General features: G+C 41.1%; 1 protein-coding gene across 1 annotated transcript in view; it reads left to right on the plus strand.

Annotated features, from left to right (window-relative positions):
* Nucleotides 1-17,508, plus strand: part of itga1 (integrin, alpha 1) — a 41,588-nt gene that overhangs the window by 12,687 nt on the left and 11,393 nt on the right. Inside the window, exons 4-16 of the mRNA XM_083983188.1 lie at nucleotides 971-1,085; nucleotides 2,466-2,593; nucleotides 3,286-3,434; nucleotides 4,225-4,375; nucleotides 6,764-6,935; nucleotides 7,622-7,695; nucleotides 9,395-9,542; nucleotides 10,643-10,788; nucleotides 12,198-12,341; nucleotides 12,473-12,724; nucleotides 13,909-14,039; nucleotides 15,241-15,416; nucleotides 15,526-15,677. Of these exons, the coding sequence (XP_083839314.1) occupies nucleotides 971-1,085; nucleotides 2,466-2,593; nucleotides 3,286-3,434; nucleotides 4,225-4,375; nucleotides 6,764-6,935; nucleotides 7,622-7,695; nucleotides 9,395-9,542; nucleotides 10,643-10,788; nucleotides 12,198-12,341; nucleotides 12,473-12,724; nucleotides 13,909-14,039; nucleotides 15,241-15,416; nucleotides 15,526-15,677 (1,938 nt within the window). The remainder of the gene's footprint in view (nucleotides 1-970; nucleotides 1,086-2,465; nucleotides 2,594-3,285; nucleotides 3,435-4,224; nucleotides 4,376-6,763; nucleotides 6,936-7,621; nucleotides 7,696-9,394; nucleotides 9,543-10,642; nucleotides 10,789-12,197; nucleotides 12,342-12,472; nucleotides 12,725-13,908; nucleotides 14,040-15,240; nucleotides 15,417-15,525; nucleotides 15,678-17,508) is intronic.

Raw genomic sequence — 17,508 nt, forward strand, 5'->3', positions numbered from 1 at the left:
GTGTTTTTACCATCCTGTTGTCTGTGAAAGTTCCCTATAACGGCCACTCGTAACTTCCGACCCGTGAACTCGTACCAGATCGAACTGGTATGACTTCACAGGAAGGAAAAACACAAAGTACGAGTTTCTTTGAACGCACCATGAGTTAGCAGCCCCCGCCCTTGTCAGGCATCAATTGGTCCTCGTGCTACGTCACCACATTCACGCGCATCCCTTGGCTGCACACACAGCCCTTCATGCCGTTCTCTCTCCTCATTGGATAACACTTGTATCCCACAAGGAAAATTTTCTCCTCGGGTTACAGCAGAGCAGAGTGACGGAGAGACTCGTGTTTAGGCTGAAATACTTCATTTAAGTGATTGCTGACGGAAAATAGGACTATTTAGGACTTATATTAACAAAAACATTCCACTGATATCTGCTTTAAGTAGTAGTAGTAGCAGTAGCCTAGCTGCTATGCATTAGCATTGTCACAGAGAGCATGTTAGCATGCTGATGCTAGTGTTAAGTACTTGCAGCTTCACAGAGTTGCTGCCGTAGCCCGGCCCGGGTCTTGTTCTTGTATGTATGTAAGGAAAGCACTGAGTTTGTGGAGCATGCAGGGGAATGTGAGGAAATGAGGCTGAACGATTAATAGATGTTATTTAATTTTCCAGTCGTTGTAGGTCATTTCAAAGCCCTACTCCATGGCAGTCTCACTTTCTCTGCTTCTCTTCTCTTCTTTTCTCTTCTCTTCTCTTCTCTTCTCTTCTCTCTGGAGAAGCTAAGTCTGGTGGTTTTTAATAGTCTCTGTGTAATCCTCAGTTTGAGTAGTTCTTTCCTCTGGGTTTTCTGTCTTCAGTAGCCCTGAACCTCCTCTCACCCATGACCTCATACTAGTGGAAACCTAACCAGTCACAGTTTTTTTTTTACTCTCTCTAGCAACTAGAGTCTCAGTTTGTTGGTGTGTGTGTGTGTTTTGTCTCCACAGGCGTGTGGTCCTCAGTACGGCTACATGTGCGGGCAGCAGCAGTACATCTCTGGAGTTTGCGCGAACGTCAGCTCTTCTTTCCAGATCCTCAACTCTGTGGCTCCGACGGTGCAAGGTACGAAAGACGGAGTAAGACACAAGACACCGCAGGCAGATCTGCCCAGGACGGACACTACAGGGCATCTGCACAACTTGCCTGTTGGGAATAAGAGATCGTAATCTGCTCCTCACAGTAGTACCACCCAAAACCCTGACATCAAACTCTCCCTCCCCAAGCGAAAAGAGAGATTAGAGCATTCTTCTTAATGTAAACTTGTCTGCGACCCCATCCCTCTGCGGCCCAGCCCTTCTGCTGCGTTGTATGCCCAAGTTAGGAGACAGCGCACTGGGGCCTAGCTGCGCTCTGTTTCCCAGGAAGGAAACAACGTAGAACGAACCAGACAGTAAACAGTCATTTTCTCTTTCTGTTTCCCATGTTCTTTCACTATCACTTCTCTCTGGCTTTCCCTCAACAGAAACAAACACATATACACAGTCCGCCGGCCATATAATGCTGCTATAAAAACAACAAAACAAACATGATTCCAGTGTAACTGTTAGTAAATGATTCATTGAGACAGCTAGTGGCCGACCTGCCGGTGACAGAATGGCTACTGCAACAGGCACAAATCCTGAAGTAAAAAAATTATTACGTAAAAGATGAGTTTTAAGTTTTGAGAGGTTGTTCCAGAGAAAGAGGGGAAAAATTCTCTGCAGCTCGCTGACTCCCTTTGAACTCTGGGGACAGAGAGGAGCCCTGTACTCTGGGAACGTCGAGCACGGGGTGGAATATAAGGTTTAAGGAGATCAGACAGGTATGAGGGGGCAAGCCCATTTACAATTTGGTACGCTGTTAAAAGCACCTTGAAGTCTGAGCTGACGTGGATAGAGTGCCAATGAAGTGAAGCTTGTAATTTGGTCATATTTTCTGGATTTAGTAAAAAAAAAATCTCAACCTATTAAAGACTGAACAGGTCGCAGAGCAGAAATAAAATAAAATAAAATAAAATGTTATTTTGAATATCTTTAAAAGTCTTGATGTCTAAAATCATCCGCTAATTCACCAGAAGGCCCAAAAAAAAAAGATTGGAGTAAAAGTGAACATAACATAATTTCAGAAACGTTGCTCTACATTATTACATTTCGATTTGAGGCTTGTGCAGTGTAGTGTTGTGTAGTGAAGTGTAGTGTTGCTGTGGCCACAAGTAAACAGGAAGAGGACTGAATGTATTACATAATCACATTTCTCTCTGAGGAGTGAAATCTGTGTTTTTAATGCATTTATCAAGAAAACCAGGTTCCAGATTTGGAAAAGATAGACAACATTAAAGATGGTATGATGTGTGTAACAGAAGGCCAGTCTCACTCTCCAGTTCACCTGTAATTACAAACAGAGAAACCCAAAAAAAAACAAAAGTGTCCTTTAACCAGCTCTAATTTTGTGGCTTTGCTCCAGGTTGTGGGAAGGAGCTGGACATTGTAATGGTTCTGGATGGATCGAACAGCATCTACCCCTGGTCCAGTATTATTGATTTCCTGAAGCGTTTCCTCGGGAACATTGATATCGGACCTAAACTCTCACAGGTCAGTGTTGACTTGATTCCTGCTGCAAATGACTGTAACACAGGGCGATATGATATCAGGTGGATAAATGGATGTCTTATATAACATTAGATTGAAAAAGCATGAATGAAGGAATATATTCATCTCTGCCAACTCAGTTTTTCATATTATATTATACTGAATGACATAAGTACCCTCCATTATGGAATTTCCCACATGGTGCCAACGTTAAGAATAACTGTGAGATGCCATGAATATCGCAGACTTTATGAGCTGAAGACTTTGTCGTCTTTAAGGTAATTTTAGCCTCCGTCTTACTAAGTTATACCTTGAGTTTATTTCTGTCTTCTTGTCTTGGATGGCTCTTCACATGGGTGGTTAGTTTTTATTATGGTTACACTGATCTGGCTGCTGGAGCTCGTGTGGAGTTTTCCAGAGGGGGAAACACTGGAAAGTCTTCTCTCTGTGCAGCTCGGCGGTTGTAAGTCACATCTTCCATGGCTGCTCAAGTCCTCTGCCTGCTGTATAAAGAAAATTGTGTCATGCAAACCCCCACCAGATCCAACCACATCCTCTCTCCACTCGGTCTGGGAGGGGACAGAGGAGAAGACAAGAAGAACGTAGAAGGAGAGAGAAGAAAAAATACATTTAATGGAGGAAACATTTACAAGAAAAACGTATGTATGTGTGTGTGTGTTTGTTTGTGTTTCCAGGTGGGAATAGTGTCCTACGGTGAGACCGTCACTCACCGTGTCAACCTGAGCCAGTTTGACAACACTCCTGCTCTGTTGGAGTTTGTCAATGACCTTCCTCAGCAGACCGGCTTCAAGACCATGACTTTCCTCGGCATTGACGATGCCAGGTACTCAGCTTTAAGCCCTCCAGATCATCTGAACCAACCTGGCAATGCAAAGTAGCAGTAGCAGCAGCTGTCACTTAAGTTCTTCTGGTCTCAAACTGGTTTTTATTTCTGTTAGTTTGGACAGATAATGCACTCAGAGAGGCTTCTTACCTCAGACATCAACATGGTGAACACATGTTGGTCAAACGCTTTGGATGTCATTTGTCAAAGTTTCCCTAAACTACCCAGGTCAAGCTGCTATTCATGAAAGATGAGGTTAAACTCCTTATAGTTGACACGCCAAGGTCTGTTAAAGGGATAGTTCAACGTTTTGGTAAATGCAGAGACTGCTTGCTGAAATACTGCCCTCGACAGGAAGGCACATCAGCTGTTTTGCATGAATTTACCTCTAAAACAACTCTGTCTGGTAACATTCTGTTATTATTTCATAGCGTGGTGAATGTGCAGGTCACAACTTGTCCACCAGAGCGTTTTGGAGTTGTTGGATTGTGTATTTGATGAGCTTGATGAAGGAAACCAAGAAATCCCATGAGCCTCCGTAGCGTAGCTCTGAGCAGCTCGTGGCTCTGCTCCGCCGTTCTAAAAATAGCTTGCACCGACAATTAAAGGTAACGAACCTACTGCTATGACTATAGGGATTATGGCAATGGGCCAATTTGCCAAAATGTTGAACTATCCCTTTCAATTATCCTCTATGTAAATACCGGGTCTATATGTAAGGCTTAGTTTCCTCAGGTTATTCCCTAAGTTTTGCTATTTTACCTGAATTTAAATTATTTCTACCAATCAGGAAAGAGGCCTTCATACCTGAGCGGGGTGCTCGACCAGGGGTGAAGAAGGTCATGGTGATCGTGACGGACGGAGAGTCACATGACTTCTATAACCTGGACAAAGTCATCAAAGCTTGTGACGATGACGGCATCGAGAGGTTTGGCATCGCTGTGAGTACAATGTGTACCGTCTTTGTGTCTTTGAGTTCTGGGTTCTTCTGTGTTGTTCTACGTTGCCAGTTATGCAACTGATTGATTGTACAAATTATAGATATACAAAGCCTGATAGAAAAATACTGAACCATGTGAGTCCAACCAGTCAGTAAATTGGCTACATTTAATAATTTCATCAAATAAATAATATTGGAGAATTTTGGAAAGAGAAGACCGGAGGAAAGTTTAATGACTAACTATTTTCCCAATTATTCAAATATAAGGTAACACTTTACAATAAGGTACACAAAATTAGAGTAGTTAATGAGGAACTAATGAGTAGTTAGTGAGGAATTGAGGTACACAAAATTACAGTAGTTACTGAGGAACTAAGGTACACAACATTAGAGTAGTTACTGAGGAACTACTGATTAATTAACTATTAGTTAATGGTCAGTTCTTCAGGAACCCCTGATCAGATTTCAGAGGGGTAGTTACTGAGGAACTAATGAGTAGTTAGTTAGGGAACTGAGGTACACAAAATTAGAGTAGTTACTGAGGAACTAATGATTAACTAACTATTAGTTAATGGTCAGTTCTTCAGGAACCCCTAATCAAATTTCAGAGGAGTAGTTACTGAGGAACTAATGAGGAACTAATATTAATGATCAGTTCTTCATTAACTCGTGATCAAATTTCATAGATAGTTAATCACAACTTGATGATTAGTGAACTAGTTACTTCATCAGTACAGAATCATTACTCAATAACATGTCCAGTAGTTAACCTTTATGACCTAAAGTGACACATAATGAGTGGTTTTTCATTTCTTCATCTTCATCTTTACATTAGTAGCCTAGTTCCTTAAAAAAATCACAGACAGCGGGATTCTTGAGAAGATTTTATTCATTAATTTCAGACCACATACACATCAATATGACCATCCATGTTGCCTTCGAAATAAATATGATGTTTGTCACATGTTTGGTAGGCTAAATGAATGTATCATGGGGCTGTGTGTAAAGTACTGTATACTGATCACACCGTGGTTCACAGTAAAGTTGTTTGAGGTGCACAAAATTTAGAGTAGTTATTTACTATGAAACAAATTTGGAATGAATGAGGAACTCAATATTAGTTAATGGCGAGTTCTTCAGTAACTCCTAATCAAATTACTGAGGAACTAACTATTACTTAATCATTAGTTACCCTTTTTGTGTACCTTAAGGTAAAGCGAGACATCAAAATGAGTAGGTAATGAGTACTGAATCATTACTTAATCATTAGTTACCCTTAGTTATATTTTTCTTTTGTTCAGACAATGAAATCAAGGGTGATGTTACCTGCTTGACAGTTTCGACTGTGACTCCGGACTTCCTCAGAAGCGTCATCCGACGTGCTGCTGACGTATCATTTATCAGCTATTTATCAGCTATTTATCGGCCAGCTGATACGTCAGCAGCACAATGATTCAGTACTCATTACCTACTCATTTTGATGTCTCGCTTTACCTTAAGGTACACAAAAAGGGTAACTAATGATTAAGTAATAGTTAGTTCCTCAGTAATTTGATTAGGAGTTACTGAAGAACTCGCCATTAACTAATAGTGAGTTCCTCATTCATTCCATATTTGTTTCATAGTAAATAACTACTCTAAATTTTGTGCACCTCAAACAACTTTACTGTGAACCACGGTGTGATCAGTATACAGTACTTTACACACAGCCCCATGATACATTCATTTAGCCTACCAAACATGTGACAAACATCATATTTATTTCGAAGGCAACATGGATGGTCATATTGATGTGTATGTGGTCTGAAATTAATGAATAAAATCTTCTCAAGAATCCTGCTGTCTGTGATTTTTTTTAAAGGCTACTAATGTAAAGATGAAGATGAAGAAATGAAAAACCACTCATTATGTGTCACTTTAGGTCATAAAGGTTAACTACTGGACATGTTATTGAGTAATGATTCTGTACTGATGAAGTAACGAGTTCACTAATCATCAAGTTGTGATTAACTATCTATGAAATTTGATCACGAGTTAATGAAGAACTGATCATTAATAGTTCCTCATTAGTTCCTCAGTAACTACTCCTCTGAAATTTGATCAGGGGTTCCTGAAGAACTGACCATTAACTAATAGTTAATTAATCAGTAGTTCCTCAGTAGCTACTCTACTTTTGTGTACCTTAGTTCCTCAGTAACTACTGTAATTTTGTGTACCTCAATTCCTCACTAACTACTCATTAGTTCCTCATTAGTTCTTCATTAGTTCCTCATTAACTACTCTAATGTACCTTATTGTAAAGTGTTACCAAATATAATCATTTAAATCAGCGGGTTACTCGCTCTGTCACTCACTCATGTTGTTAAACTATAGTTCACTGTGTTTCCAGGTGTTGGGAGACTACAATCGTCAGAACAAAAGTGCAGAGGAAGTGCAGAAGTTTATCAAGGAGATTGAGGCCATCTCCAGCCCGCTCAAAGACCACTTCTTCAACGTGTCTGATGAGGTGGCGCTGTTGACCATTGTGGACGCTCTGGGGAAAAAGATTTTCGCTTTGGAAGGTAATCACAGAAAACACTTGCAAGTAGATCACAGTTTGTTTCTTAAAGGAGAATTCCGGTCATTTTTGACCCCTTAAAATCGTTCTCTTGATGGTCACCCAGTGTTGTGTGGAGCAAAAAACGCGACTAAAATTGATGCAGGCAAACCGGAGTTACACCATGGCTACCCGGCGCTAGGGATAGCGACAACGCTAAACTACGGAGGCAATTTTTTCAACCACAACAAACACTCAAAAAACAATCAAATATCTATGGTACATGACTGGAATCCTTATGACACACCACTGAACTCATTTAGTGTACAGTATAAACAGTATAAACTTTGTCTTTTTGCATGTAATCACTCACCTCAGACAGCCTAACTCTGAAACATCCTGGAAAGACATTACTGTACTGTACTATAGATATTTGGTTGTTTTTTTAGTGTTTGTTGTGGTTGAAAAAATTGCCCCATAGGTTAGCGTTGTCGCTATCCCTAGCGCCGTTTAGCCATGGTGTAACTCTGGTTCACCTGCATCAATTTTAGTCGCGTTTTTTGCTCCCCACAACACTGGGTGACCATCAGGACAACGATTTAGGGGTCAAAAATGACCAGAATTCTCCTTTAATCTGACTTAATTCATCAGTAATGCATCTACTGTATAATATGAGATACATGTGTTTCAAATGAACTTTTCCTTCCTCAGCCACCACCGGCAACTACACCTCCTCCTTTAATATGGAGATGTCCCAGGCTGGATTTAGTGCACATACTTCTAAAGTAAGTCTAAATCAAATTATTGTATGTCAGACAAACACACAACGCCATATTTGTAATGAAAAAAAGGCAGTGGTTCGCTGTAAAATCGCTGAATCAGACAGACGAGTGTGTGTTTGACCTCTTTAGGGAAGTTTACATGTCTGTAGGCGTTTGGTCTACAAGGAACTATTAATCTGATGTTCTTGCGTGTGAGTGGATTTGACGGTATGGATGTTTGCTCAGCTCGTGTTATATCTCTGGTTGCATCTTCAACCCTTTGGTGATTCACTCCAGTCAGTAGAAGTTTCCACACACAGTGGCTCTCTGTCCCGTCTGCTCACGCTGCTGCTGCTGCTGTTTTGTCTGTTTGCACGAGAGTGTGCGAGAGACAGCGAAAAGAAGGAAAAAGGGCAAACCGCCCGTTCAGCATGAGAGACAGTGAGGAGGAGAGGCTGAATCAGAAGCTGGTTGACCACTGTAAAAAAAAAAAAAAAAAACACAACATGCTTACACGCCTCTTGGATTCAATCATTAGGTATTTCCTATGTCTATTTTAAAACAAACGTGCTTACTTCATTTTCCTCTCTTCCTGCTCCTGACTCATTTTTATCGCCCTCAATCGTTGTGTACACAAGGTCTGCGCCTGCCGTGTCTCATTCAACCAAACCAAACAAAACCAAACGCAGCCAAACTTAGTTGTGCAGCTGAGTGTCAGACATGCAAGGTCTCGTTTTACCAGCAAGTAGTGGGAAAGACCCACTCGATGCAGCTCATTGTGACTAATGACCTGTGTTATGTCCTGTGTGACCCCTCCCCTTCCTGTTAGATAACTCAGTTTCCCGTCAACAAATAACACGCTGATTGATGGACATTTTTATGTTTTAACTTTTGTCTTTTTGTGCTTTATTCTATTTTTGTCCAGATGTTTTAAGCGTGTTGTTTATTCTAAGCAAAAAAAAACACAAATGTATTCAATTTCGCAGCGTATACTTTAATGCACTGTCAAGGAGAACTAATCGTTTCTTCAAATCTTTTATTCCCTCCGCTATTACTATAGGTTGTTAAACTCTGATTGTAATTATTTTAAATAAGTCATTTTAAATGAGTCTAATCAATGCTTTAACATGATAGTCTGTTTTGCCTGAAGAAGGCCTTAGCACCGAAACGTTGCTGCCATTAAATCTTCTGTGCAAGTTTAACAGTGTGCAGGAGTCTGTGTATATACAAGATGGCCATGTAACAATGTTCTTTATTACCATAGTAAATTTTTATTGGTATTTATTCACTATTTATTGGTTGTCCTTTTCTGACCCCTGTATGTGATATGAGGTAAGATGCTAATGAAATGTCCTTATTTGGATCAATAAAGTTTTCTGAATCTTAATCTGCATCTGAAAAAGATATCAAAGGAAAGAAACACAAAGAATATCCTCACCTTTTAGCCCTTGGATCCACTGGTATCATTTGTCTTTGTCTTTTTATTTTGCACAATTTAAAAGAATACAACATAAAACATAATAGATAATAATGAAACAGTGCAGGGAGAGGCAAAAACCACGGTGGGCTTATCTGAAGCCTCCACCTTATAATAATATTAATGTTAGAATTTAATGTACAAAAGCACAAGATAACATGAAAAAATGAATAAAAATAATAGTGACTAATAACAATAATATAGAAAAAAACAAAATAAAATAAAAAATTCCGTTGTCTCCTGCAGGAAGGCGTGTTACTGGGAGCAGTGGGAGCGTACGACTGGAACGGGACAGTGGTAATGCATATGCCAGGAGAAACAGTCATCCCAGACAAGAACCAGTTTTATGACCCAAAGACTGAAGCCGGCTATGAAAGACTGGCTGGGTACACCGGTAAGTCTTTTCTCAGTCACCTATTTCACATAATTTCCCTCACATGTCACACACATAGATATCGGTTTTCAAGGTGACTGAGAAGCTTCACAAATACTCAACCATCAGGAATGAAAAAAATGGTAATAAAAAGAGTAATAACTGAACTTTTCACATCACTTTTTGCACATGAAGGTGTGAAAATAGAGTGAAATGTCCTAAATTCACTTTTTTGACTTAACTGATTGCATATACAGTCACGTTATTACACTATCTAGTGGTGCTGGTCTCTTTTACATAAGATATATATATATATATATATTACTATATAAATATATATTTAGTAACATTTAAGGTTTGAGCCAATTTTTCATGGGTTTTTAGGAAAAACACGTGAGCTGAACAAGAGAGAGAGAATACACACGTTAAAGCACTTTTTACACTTGCATGAACACCTCTCTCTGAGTGTTTCTGTGTTTAACAGAGAGCCAGATAAACTAGATCTCTGAGGGGATTAAGTGAAATCTTACAGCTGCAGAATAAAAACAGAGCCTCTCTTGCATGCAGCTTCAAGATTTGTAATTTGTCTTAACTTTGACAGCAGATGCCTCTCTCTTTGTGTCACATAAATAATACACGCAGGCTCCTCTCTCTCTCTGTCCTGCTGCCTTTTATGGCCTGTAGAGCAACCGCAGCATCTTAATATCAAGTTATTTAATCAACATGTCATTAGAAGCAGCACTGGTGGGTCCAGGCTCGCGTATTGTAAACTCAGCTGCTGGCATATGCTCCTATCTAATGGTCTGACCACGGACTTTGCATACATAACCTCCATGTCCTTGTCTGATCTGAGAGTGGAGGGGTGTACACTCAGGTCTGTGTGAGTTCCTGCCAACTTCCAGTAGTGTTTTATAGTTTCGTCCTCTCGCTCAGACGTAAACAGCTGGCAGGAAAAAAAAAACAGCTTCTAAAAATATCCCTCAAAGAGCCGGAGCAGTTTTTCCTCATGACATAATTATCCCTGTATGACACATTCCTGGTGATGCCTGTTTATGTAGTGTGTACAATAATGCATTGACTCTAATAGAGTATGTGCTTGTGTATGCATTTTTTCTCTCCAGGCTATGATGTCCAGTCAGCATCCACCCCTAATGGCATGCTTTACATCACGGGCGCGCCGCGGTACAACCACACAGGCCGCGTCGTCATCTATCGTCTGAAGGAGAAGAACAACACCGTCGTCTCGCAGATACTGAGAGGAGAACAGGTGAGTCCTCTTCAGTCTGGCGCCTGGTAAAACTCAGTAATCTCAAACTCTAAGCGAACATGTTGCATGCTGTTGTACTTACTATTATACTCAAGAAAGACAAGATAAGATAAGATGATTGCCTCTAGAGGAAATGTCAAAGGTGAGAGTAAAAAAATCTACGGTGGCCCTGAGGTGCAAAACAACTGGATTTCCTAAAATAGAGCAAACAAAAAAAGTACCCACACAGAAAGAACCTATAGGTTTTAATATAGGTTTGAATATATGTGACATACATAAAATTGGCTGTTTTCATATATGCATATGCATATATGCTATATATATGCTGTATATATGCACAGATAAACTGCATATAGGTTTCATATATGCGCATATATGAAACTTATATGAAGTTTATCTGTGCATATATGCACCATATACGTATATAGCATATATGTGTATATATGAAAACGGCCAATTTTATGTATGTCACATATATTCAAACCTATATTAAAACCTACAGGGTAACCAAGGTAAGAAACAAACAAACAAAAAACGTATTAAAGCAGAAGTAAGTGGTCCGGTCGTTTTCGCTAATGCTGCGTTCCAGGCAGGCTTTTGAAATCGTAAATTACAGCTTCAAGTCACAACTTACGACTTTGTAGCGTTTCAGGCAACCCACTCGTGTTTTTCCGACCTGTTTTACCGGTGAAAGTCACTATAACGGCCACTCGTAACTTCCGACCCGTGAACTCGTACCAGATCGAACTGGTACCACTTCACGGTCGGAAAAATACGAGTTTCCTTGAACGCACCATAACAGTCCTCGTCCCTACGTCGCCACATTCACGGCGTCCCTTGGCTGCACACACAGCCCTGCATGCCGTTCTCTCTCCTCATTGGATAAAAACTGTAGGATACGATAAATGTTTTCTCTTCGGCTCAGAGCAGAGCAGAGTGACTGAGAGACCCGTGTTTCAGTCCAAACACTCTATGTAAGTGATTGCTGTCAGAAGATATAACTATTTAAGACTTATATTAACACAAATATATCACTTACTTCTGCTTTAATTTATACTAATGTGTTCCATAAAATTTTGTTATTTGTTGTGGTGTAATTAGTTGTAGTGTTTTCAATGCATTTCTGATTTTATTGTGTGTGTGTGTATTTTTGAAGCATATAATCAAGTGTAAGGTATAAAAGTAGTCCTTACTACTACTGCAAATCCAGATACACCAGTTTCTTTGCCATCATTTAACTTCTACAGCTCCCATGAATCTTTAGAAATACAGTCACTAGATGAGCTTATAATGATAAAATATAGAAAATCATACAGAGGTCAGAGCCGTGTTAATACAACTTTATGCTTCAGTAAGTTCAGTGTTTTCTGGTTCAGCACTAACTGATGACCTGTGACTCCTCTGTGCAGATCGGCTCCTACTTCGGCAGCGTGCTGCAGACCCTCGATGTGGACGGGGATTCCTACACAGACCTGCTTTTAGTCGGAGCTCCGATGTTCATGGGCTCCGACCGAAACGAGCAGGGACAAGTCTACGTTTATAAAGTCGACCAGGTACAGACGAGTGAAAATTTGTTTGTCTCTGTCTTTGTTTGAAAGTTCAGTTGTGTTGCGTCAGATTTTTCTACAGAAAGTCACGCATGTGATTGTAATGATATGATGTTTACTCTTTGCTTCATTACCAGGACGGCCAGTTTCAGTACGAGTTCACATTAAAGCCTGTCAATCAGTCCTGCTGCACCGCCCACTCGGCCAGCTGCACTAATAAAAACGAACCATGTGGCGCCCGGTTTGGTACGGCCATCGCTGCGGTGTCGGATCTCAACCTGGACGGGTTTAACGATGTTGCAATCGGTGCGCCGTTTGAGAACGACCACCGAGGAGCCGTCTACATCTACCACGGAGATAAGACGTCTCTGAAAGAGAAGTTTGTGCAGGTGAGAACAGTTTTCAGCACCACCGGCAGGGATCTGCTCAAATAAAAAATAAAAAAGAGCCAAAAATAGCCAGATACATGGTGAACCAGGCCAAACCGTACAAACCTATAAATACTTAGGAACCATATTTGACTCCCATCTTAAAGCAGAAGTAAGCGATTCGGTCGTTTTGGCTAACTTTTTGTCAGCCGATGGAGTTAGCAGTCCCCGCCCTCGTCCCTACGTCACCACATTCACGCGCATCCTTTGGCTGCACACACAGAGAGGACCGCCCCTTTATGCCGTTCTCTCTCCTCATTGGATAAAGGTTGTAGGATACAAGGAAAGTTTTCTCCTCGGCTTACAGCAGAGCAGAGTGACTGACAGACCCGTGTTTCGGTCCAAACACTCTATGTAAGTGATTGCTGTCGGAAGATAGAACTATTTAAGACTTATATTAACACAAATATTCAGCTTAGTTCTGCTTTGAATTTGACTTTTAGTCACATGTCAAACGGGGACAACAAAGAATCCACCTGATGCGGAAACTAATCTCTTTTAGTGTTTCTAAAACCATTTTATGTTCCTTTTATCATCATGACTCCGCCGCCATCATTCTTTTATTGAGAGTCTTTTAACGTTCTCGTTTATTTGTTGGTTCAATGGTCTGTCGGTGAAGGACAAAAACAGTCTTAATCAGATTGTCAGAGTCTGCTCCAATATTATTGGAGTCCAGCTCACAGATCTGAGTGTGCTCTGGAAAAAACATGTGGTCCAGGAAGCAAAATGCATCCTGAAGCAGGGAGACCATGGTCACGTCTGGTGAATTTACTCTGATGCCCTCAGGGCGACGCTACTCTGCCCCCCTGAGGAAGACAAATCGCTGCTCAAATTCTTTTATCCCTTCAGTTATTAGGTTGATGAATGCCAAGTAGGTTTGTGCTTGTCATTTATTTATTTATCTACTTGCATATTTGCACATGTACATGACATCGCTGTTGGGAAACCATGAGTTGAACTGATTTACTGAAAACTTGAATGATTGTTGTGTGATGTGTTGTGCTTTTTCTATTCTAACTTAATTGAACTGGGAGCTGTAAACTGAATTGCCCGTATGGGATAAATAAAGTTTTCTGAACTGATAATAAAATATGACGTTTCACTTAGATTAACATGTTTTCATTGGTTCTGTGGCGTCTCTGTAGCGGATCCCCGCAGGTGGAGACGGCAAGAAGGTGAAGTTCTTCGGTCAGTCCATACATGGAGTCATGGACCTGAATGGAGATGGAATCACTGATGTAACCATAGGAGGTCTGGGAGGGGCTTCGCTATTCTGGTGAGACCCGAGTCCCGACCCGTCCTCACATATAAACATTCACTCCTCAAACTACAGTACACATTCCCCTTGAATTATTACCAGCAGCAGCAGCAGGAGCAGCAGCAGGAGCAGCAGCAGGAGCAGCAGCAGCAGCGCTCGTATCCTGGAGACATCATCTCACATGTCCACTTGGCATTGTCTTACTCTGGTTTAGACAGCTGTGCATGTCCCACTGGGCTTGTAGGCTTGAGACCAACAACTTCCTAATGATCTCTGTGTTAAAAACTCCTGGCTACATCCTTCACTGTTGGAGCCCAGCCCACAGAATTCAACCCCAAAAGTTTTGAGACATATCAGCCCACACCAATGATTTAACTTCCCAGGCCGACCCTCTCCCACAGTTCCTATACTGGCAGAGGCTCAACGAAGCTGTGTGAAAACTCCATCTCCCAAGTGGCTTAGAGTTTAAATAGGATTTGGCAGCAGCGACGACTGCTCTTCCTGAACTGCTGGCTGTGCTGGGTGGAGAGAGAGAGAGAGAGAAAGAGAGTTGAGCCAAGTTTAATACTCAGTCTGCATCCGTTTCTTGTTCCTTCCTTCAAGAAAGTTGATGAATGCACACAGCTCACACTTTGCATGAAAACAGAAAGTAAAACTACTCCTTATGCAGAAATGCAGAGCGGACCCTGACTCACATACTGTATGCATCTGACAAAATGCATCCGTGTATTGTTAACGGACAAGGCGGAGCTAAATTTACTGCTCTTTATATAGCTTGTAGTTGAATCCAGAGGTTCCCAAGGGTCACATGACCCCTCACTGACGTACTGCGGGGGTGATGAGATAGTTAACATTGCAGCGAGGGATAACAAATGTTCTGCAGCACAAATTTATATAGATTTTTTCCTTTACTTTTCACTGAAATGTAGCAAAGTGGTAGCCTCGTAAACCAGCCTCTCCCGGAAATGCATTTCATTTCACAGGGAGAAATGAAATGAAATGCATTTCCGAAATGAAATGCACTTTTCATTTCACTTCACAGGGAGAAATGAAATGAAATGAAATGCATTTCCGGAGAGGAGAGGCTGGTTTATGAGGCTAGCAAAGTGGAGGCATGAAGTAAGAAAAAAGAAATAAGTTGACTGTGTGTAGAGTAAACACACTCGACTTAACTCAACTACTGTGTTTCTAAGTTGGCATGTTAATGTGATTTCCCCAGGTCCAGAGACGTTGCAGAGCTCCGTGCCAACATGACCTTTGACCCCGTTAAAATAAACCTGCAGCAGTCTCAGTACCAGTGTGAACATAACGGGCGCAAATCTGTGTGTGTGAAGACTGAAGTGTGTTTCGTCTACACTATCAAATCTGACAACAAGGACGTGGACTTTTCTGCAGGTGAGCCGCACGAACATCTCGTACTCGTGTGCGTGATTCTGTCCTTTAACAGACTGTAGTGTTATTCATTTTTGTTTTTTGTTTTTCTCTTACCTGTCCTGTCCTGCAGAGATCCGCTACGACTTGACTCTGGACGCTCTGCGTGCAAAAGCCAGGGCTTCATTTATTCACTCGGATGACAAAAATGATCGTAGGATTTCCAAGACCTTCCACATCAAAGACGGAGAGAGAAAGTGTGTGCAAGAGACCTTCATGATGTCGGCAAGTGCTCTGATCTTCACCTACACATGGGATCAGTTATTGTTTTGTACCTGAAAGAAATCAAACCCCCAAAAATTTTTACACACACACACACGGTGTTCAAAGTAGCTCCAGTCCGTACCTCAGATTTTTGTGACGTTCATTCATGAAAGTCAAATTTCTAGTCTCGCTGGAGATGTAGTGGTGTTTTGAGTAAAAAAAAAAAAAAAAAGACAGAACAAAGCTGCGAGGAGTCTTATGCAGAGGAGGAGGACTCTAACATGAAACAGACCCGTCCTGATCAAAGCATGCCGAGTGCAGCCCCATGTTGCTGTGAGTGATAAATTATCTGGAGGCACTCAGAGAGATGGGGAGAGAAAAGGCAAAAAAAAAAAGAAAAGAAAAATCAAATGAGAGAAAGACTGGAGAACAGAAGGAGAGTGGATGAGGTGTTTTGAGAATGTGACACTCCGGGGTCGAGGATGATTTCTACAAGCGGTCCAACAAACACATCGCACGCTGTTCATCACAGCTGAAAACCTCTGAACATCACAGTTACGCCGCCTACTGTAAAACCTACGTGATGTGACATTTAGAGCCGAATGAACGCACCAGATTCCCCCCTCTCTGCAGCCGCTCGCTGGATTTTTCTGATTATCTGCCCACAGGCGAGAGAAAGAGGAACTAATCAGTAGAAACAGCTGTTGCAGTTGTGTGTCCTGTCTGTGTATGAATACCTGCTCTGTTCTACAGTGCCAGTCTGCGCAGAAGACACTTCCCACATAGTCCCGGGTAGAGCGGGTCAGCGAGGTTTGGAAAATTTATAGCAGACGCATCCAGCGCCGACAGCTATCCCACCTGACTCCACGATCCAAACCTGAACGGATATGACAGCGACAAACTGAAAGTGTTTAATGCTCAGTGTGTGTTAAAGCAGTGGCTCCACTGCAAAAACTCAAAATCTTACCAAGAATATTTGTCTTGTTTCTAGTCAAAATGTCATTTCTAGTCAAAACAAATCTCATTCTACTTAAAATTAGACTCATCACATTAAAAAGCAGCTTGTTTTTAGACACTTTTTACTTCTTTCAAGCATATTTTCACTTGAAATAAGTGGAAAAATCTGATAGTGGATCAAGTTTTTCTTTTTTATTACAAGCACAAAAAACTTTTTCTACTTATTTCAATTGAAAATTAGTTTGAAACGAGTGAAAATGATCTGAAAACAAGTTCATTTTTAGGTGACGAGTCTTATTTTAAGTGGAAAGAGATCAGTTTTGACTAGAAATGAGACATTTTGACAAGAAATAAGACAAATATTCTTGGAAAGATTTTGAGTTTTTGCAGTGTCCAGTTTGTGTTAAGTCCACACCGCACAGTACCCAGCTCCAAACCAGTTGGAAAACCTCAGATTAAAAATAAATTGGCTCGTCGCTGCTACATTTAAAACTTCCATTACCTCGTCCACTCCTGTATAAAAAAGAAGTCTCATGAGAGCATGTCTACTGAAACAATAGCATCGATTCGCCGTATGTAGAAAGTGTGCAAACATGTGCAAAAAAGAAGTTAATGAAATTCACTGGAGCTGGACAAATGGAGGAGGGAAAAATCAATAACCAGCGTGTCTGCCTCCAGGCCGCCACGCAGCGGTCAGCGAGTGGTAGATAAGCAGTTTACATAGAGTATGATCTCTATTTAACATGTTTAAAGGCAACAGCCACAATCTGTACAGTACAGTAACATACATACCAGGCTGCGCTGGGGTCAGCGGAGCGCCTGCAGCCTCATGTTGCATCCCTCTCTTCTCTTCTCCGGGTGCCTCTGGGTTTAATCAACATTTGGCACATGTTCA

Source organism: Trachurus trachurus (genome assembly GCF_905171665.1).
Source record: "Trachurus trachurus genome assembly, chromosome: 12".
In the NCBI taxonomy this organism is placed as follows: domain Eukaryota; kingdom Metazoa; phylum Chordata; class Actinopteri; order Carangiformes; family Carangidae; genus Trachurus; species Trachurus trachurus.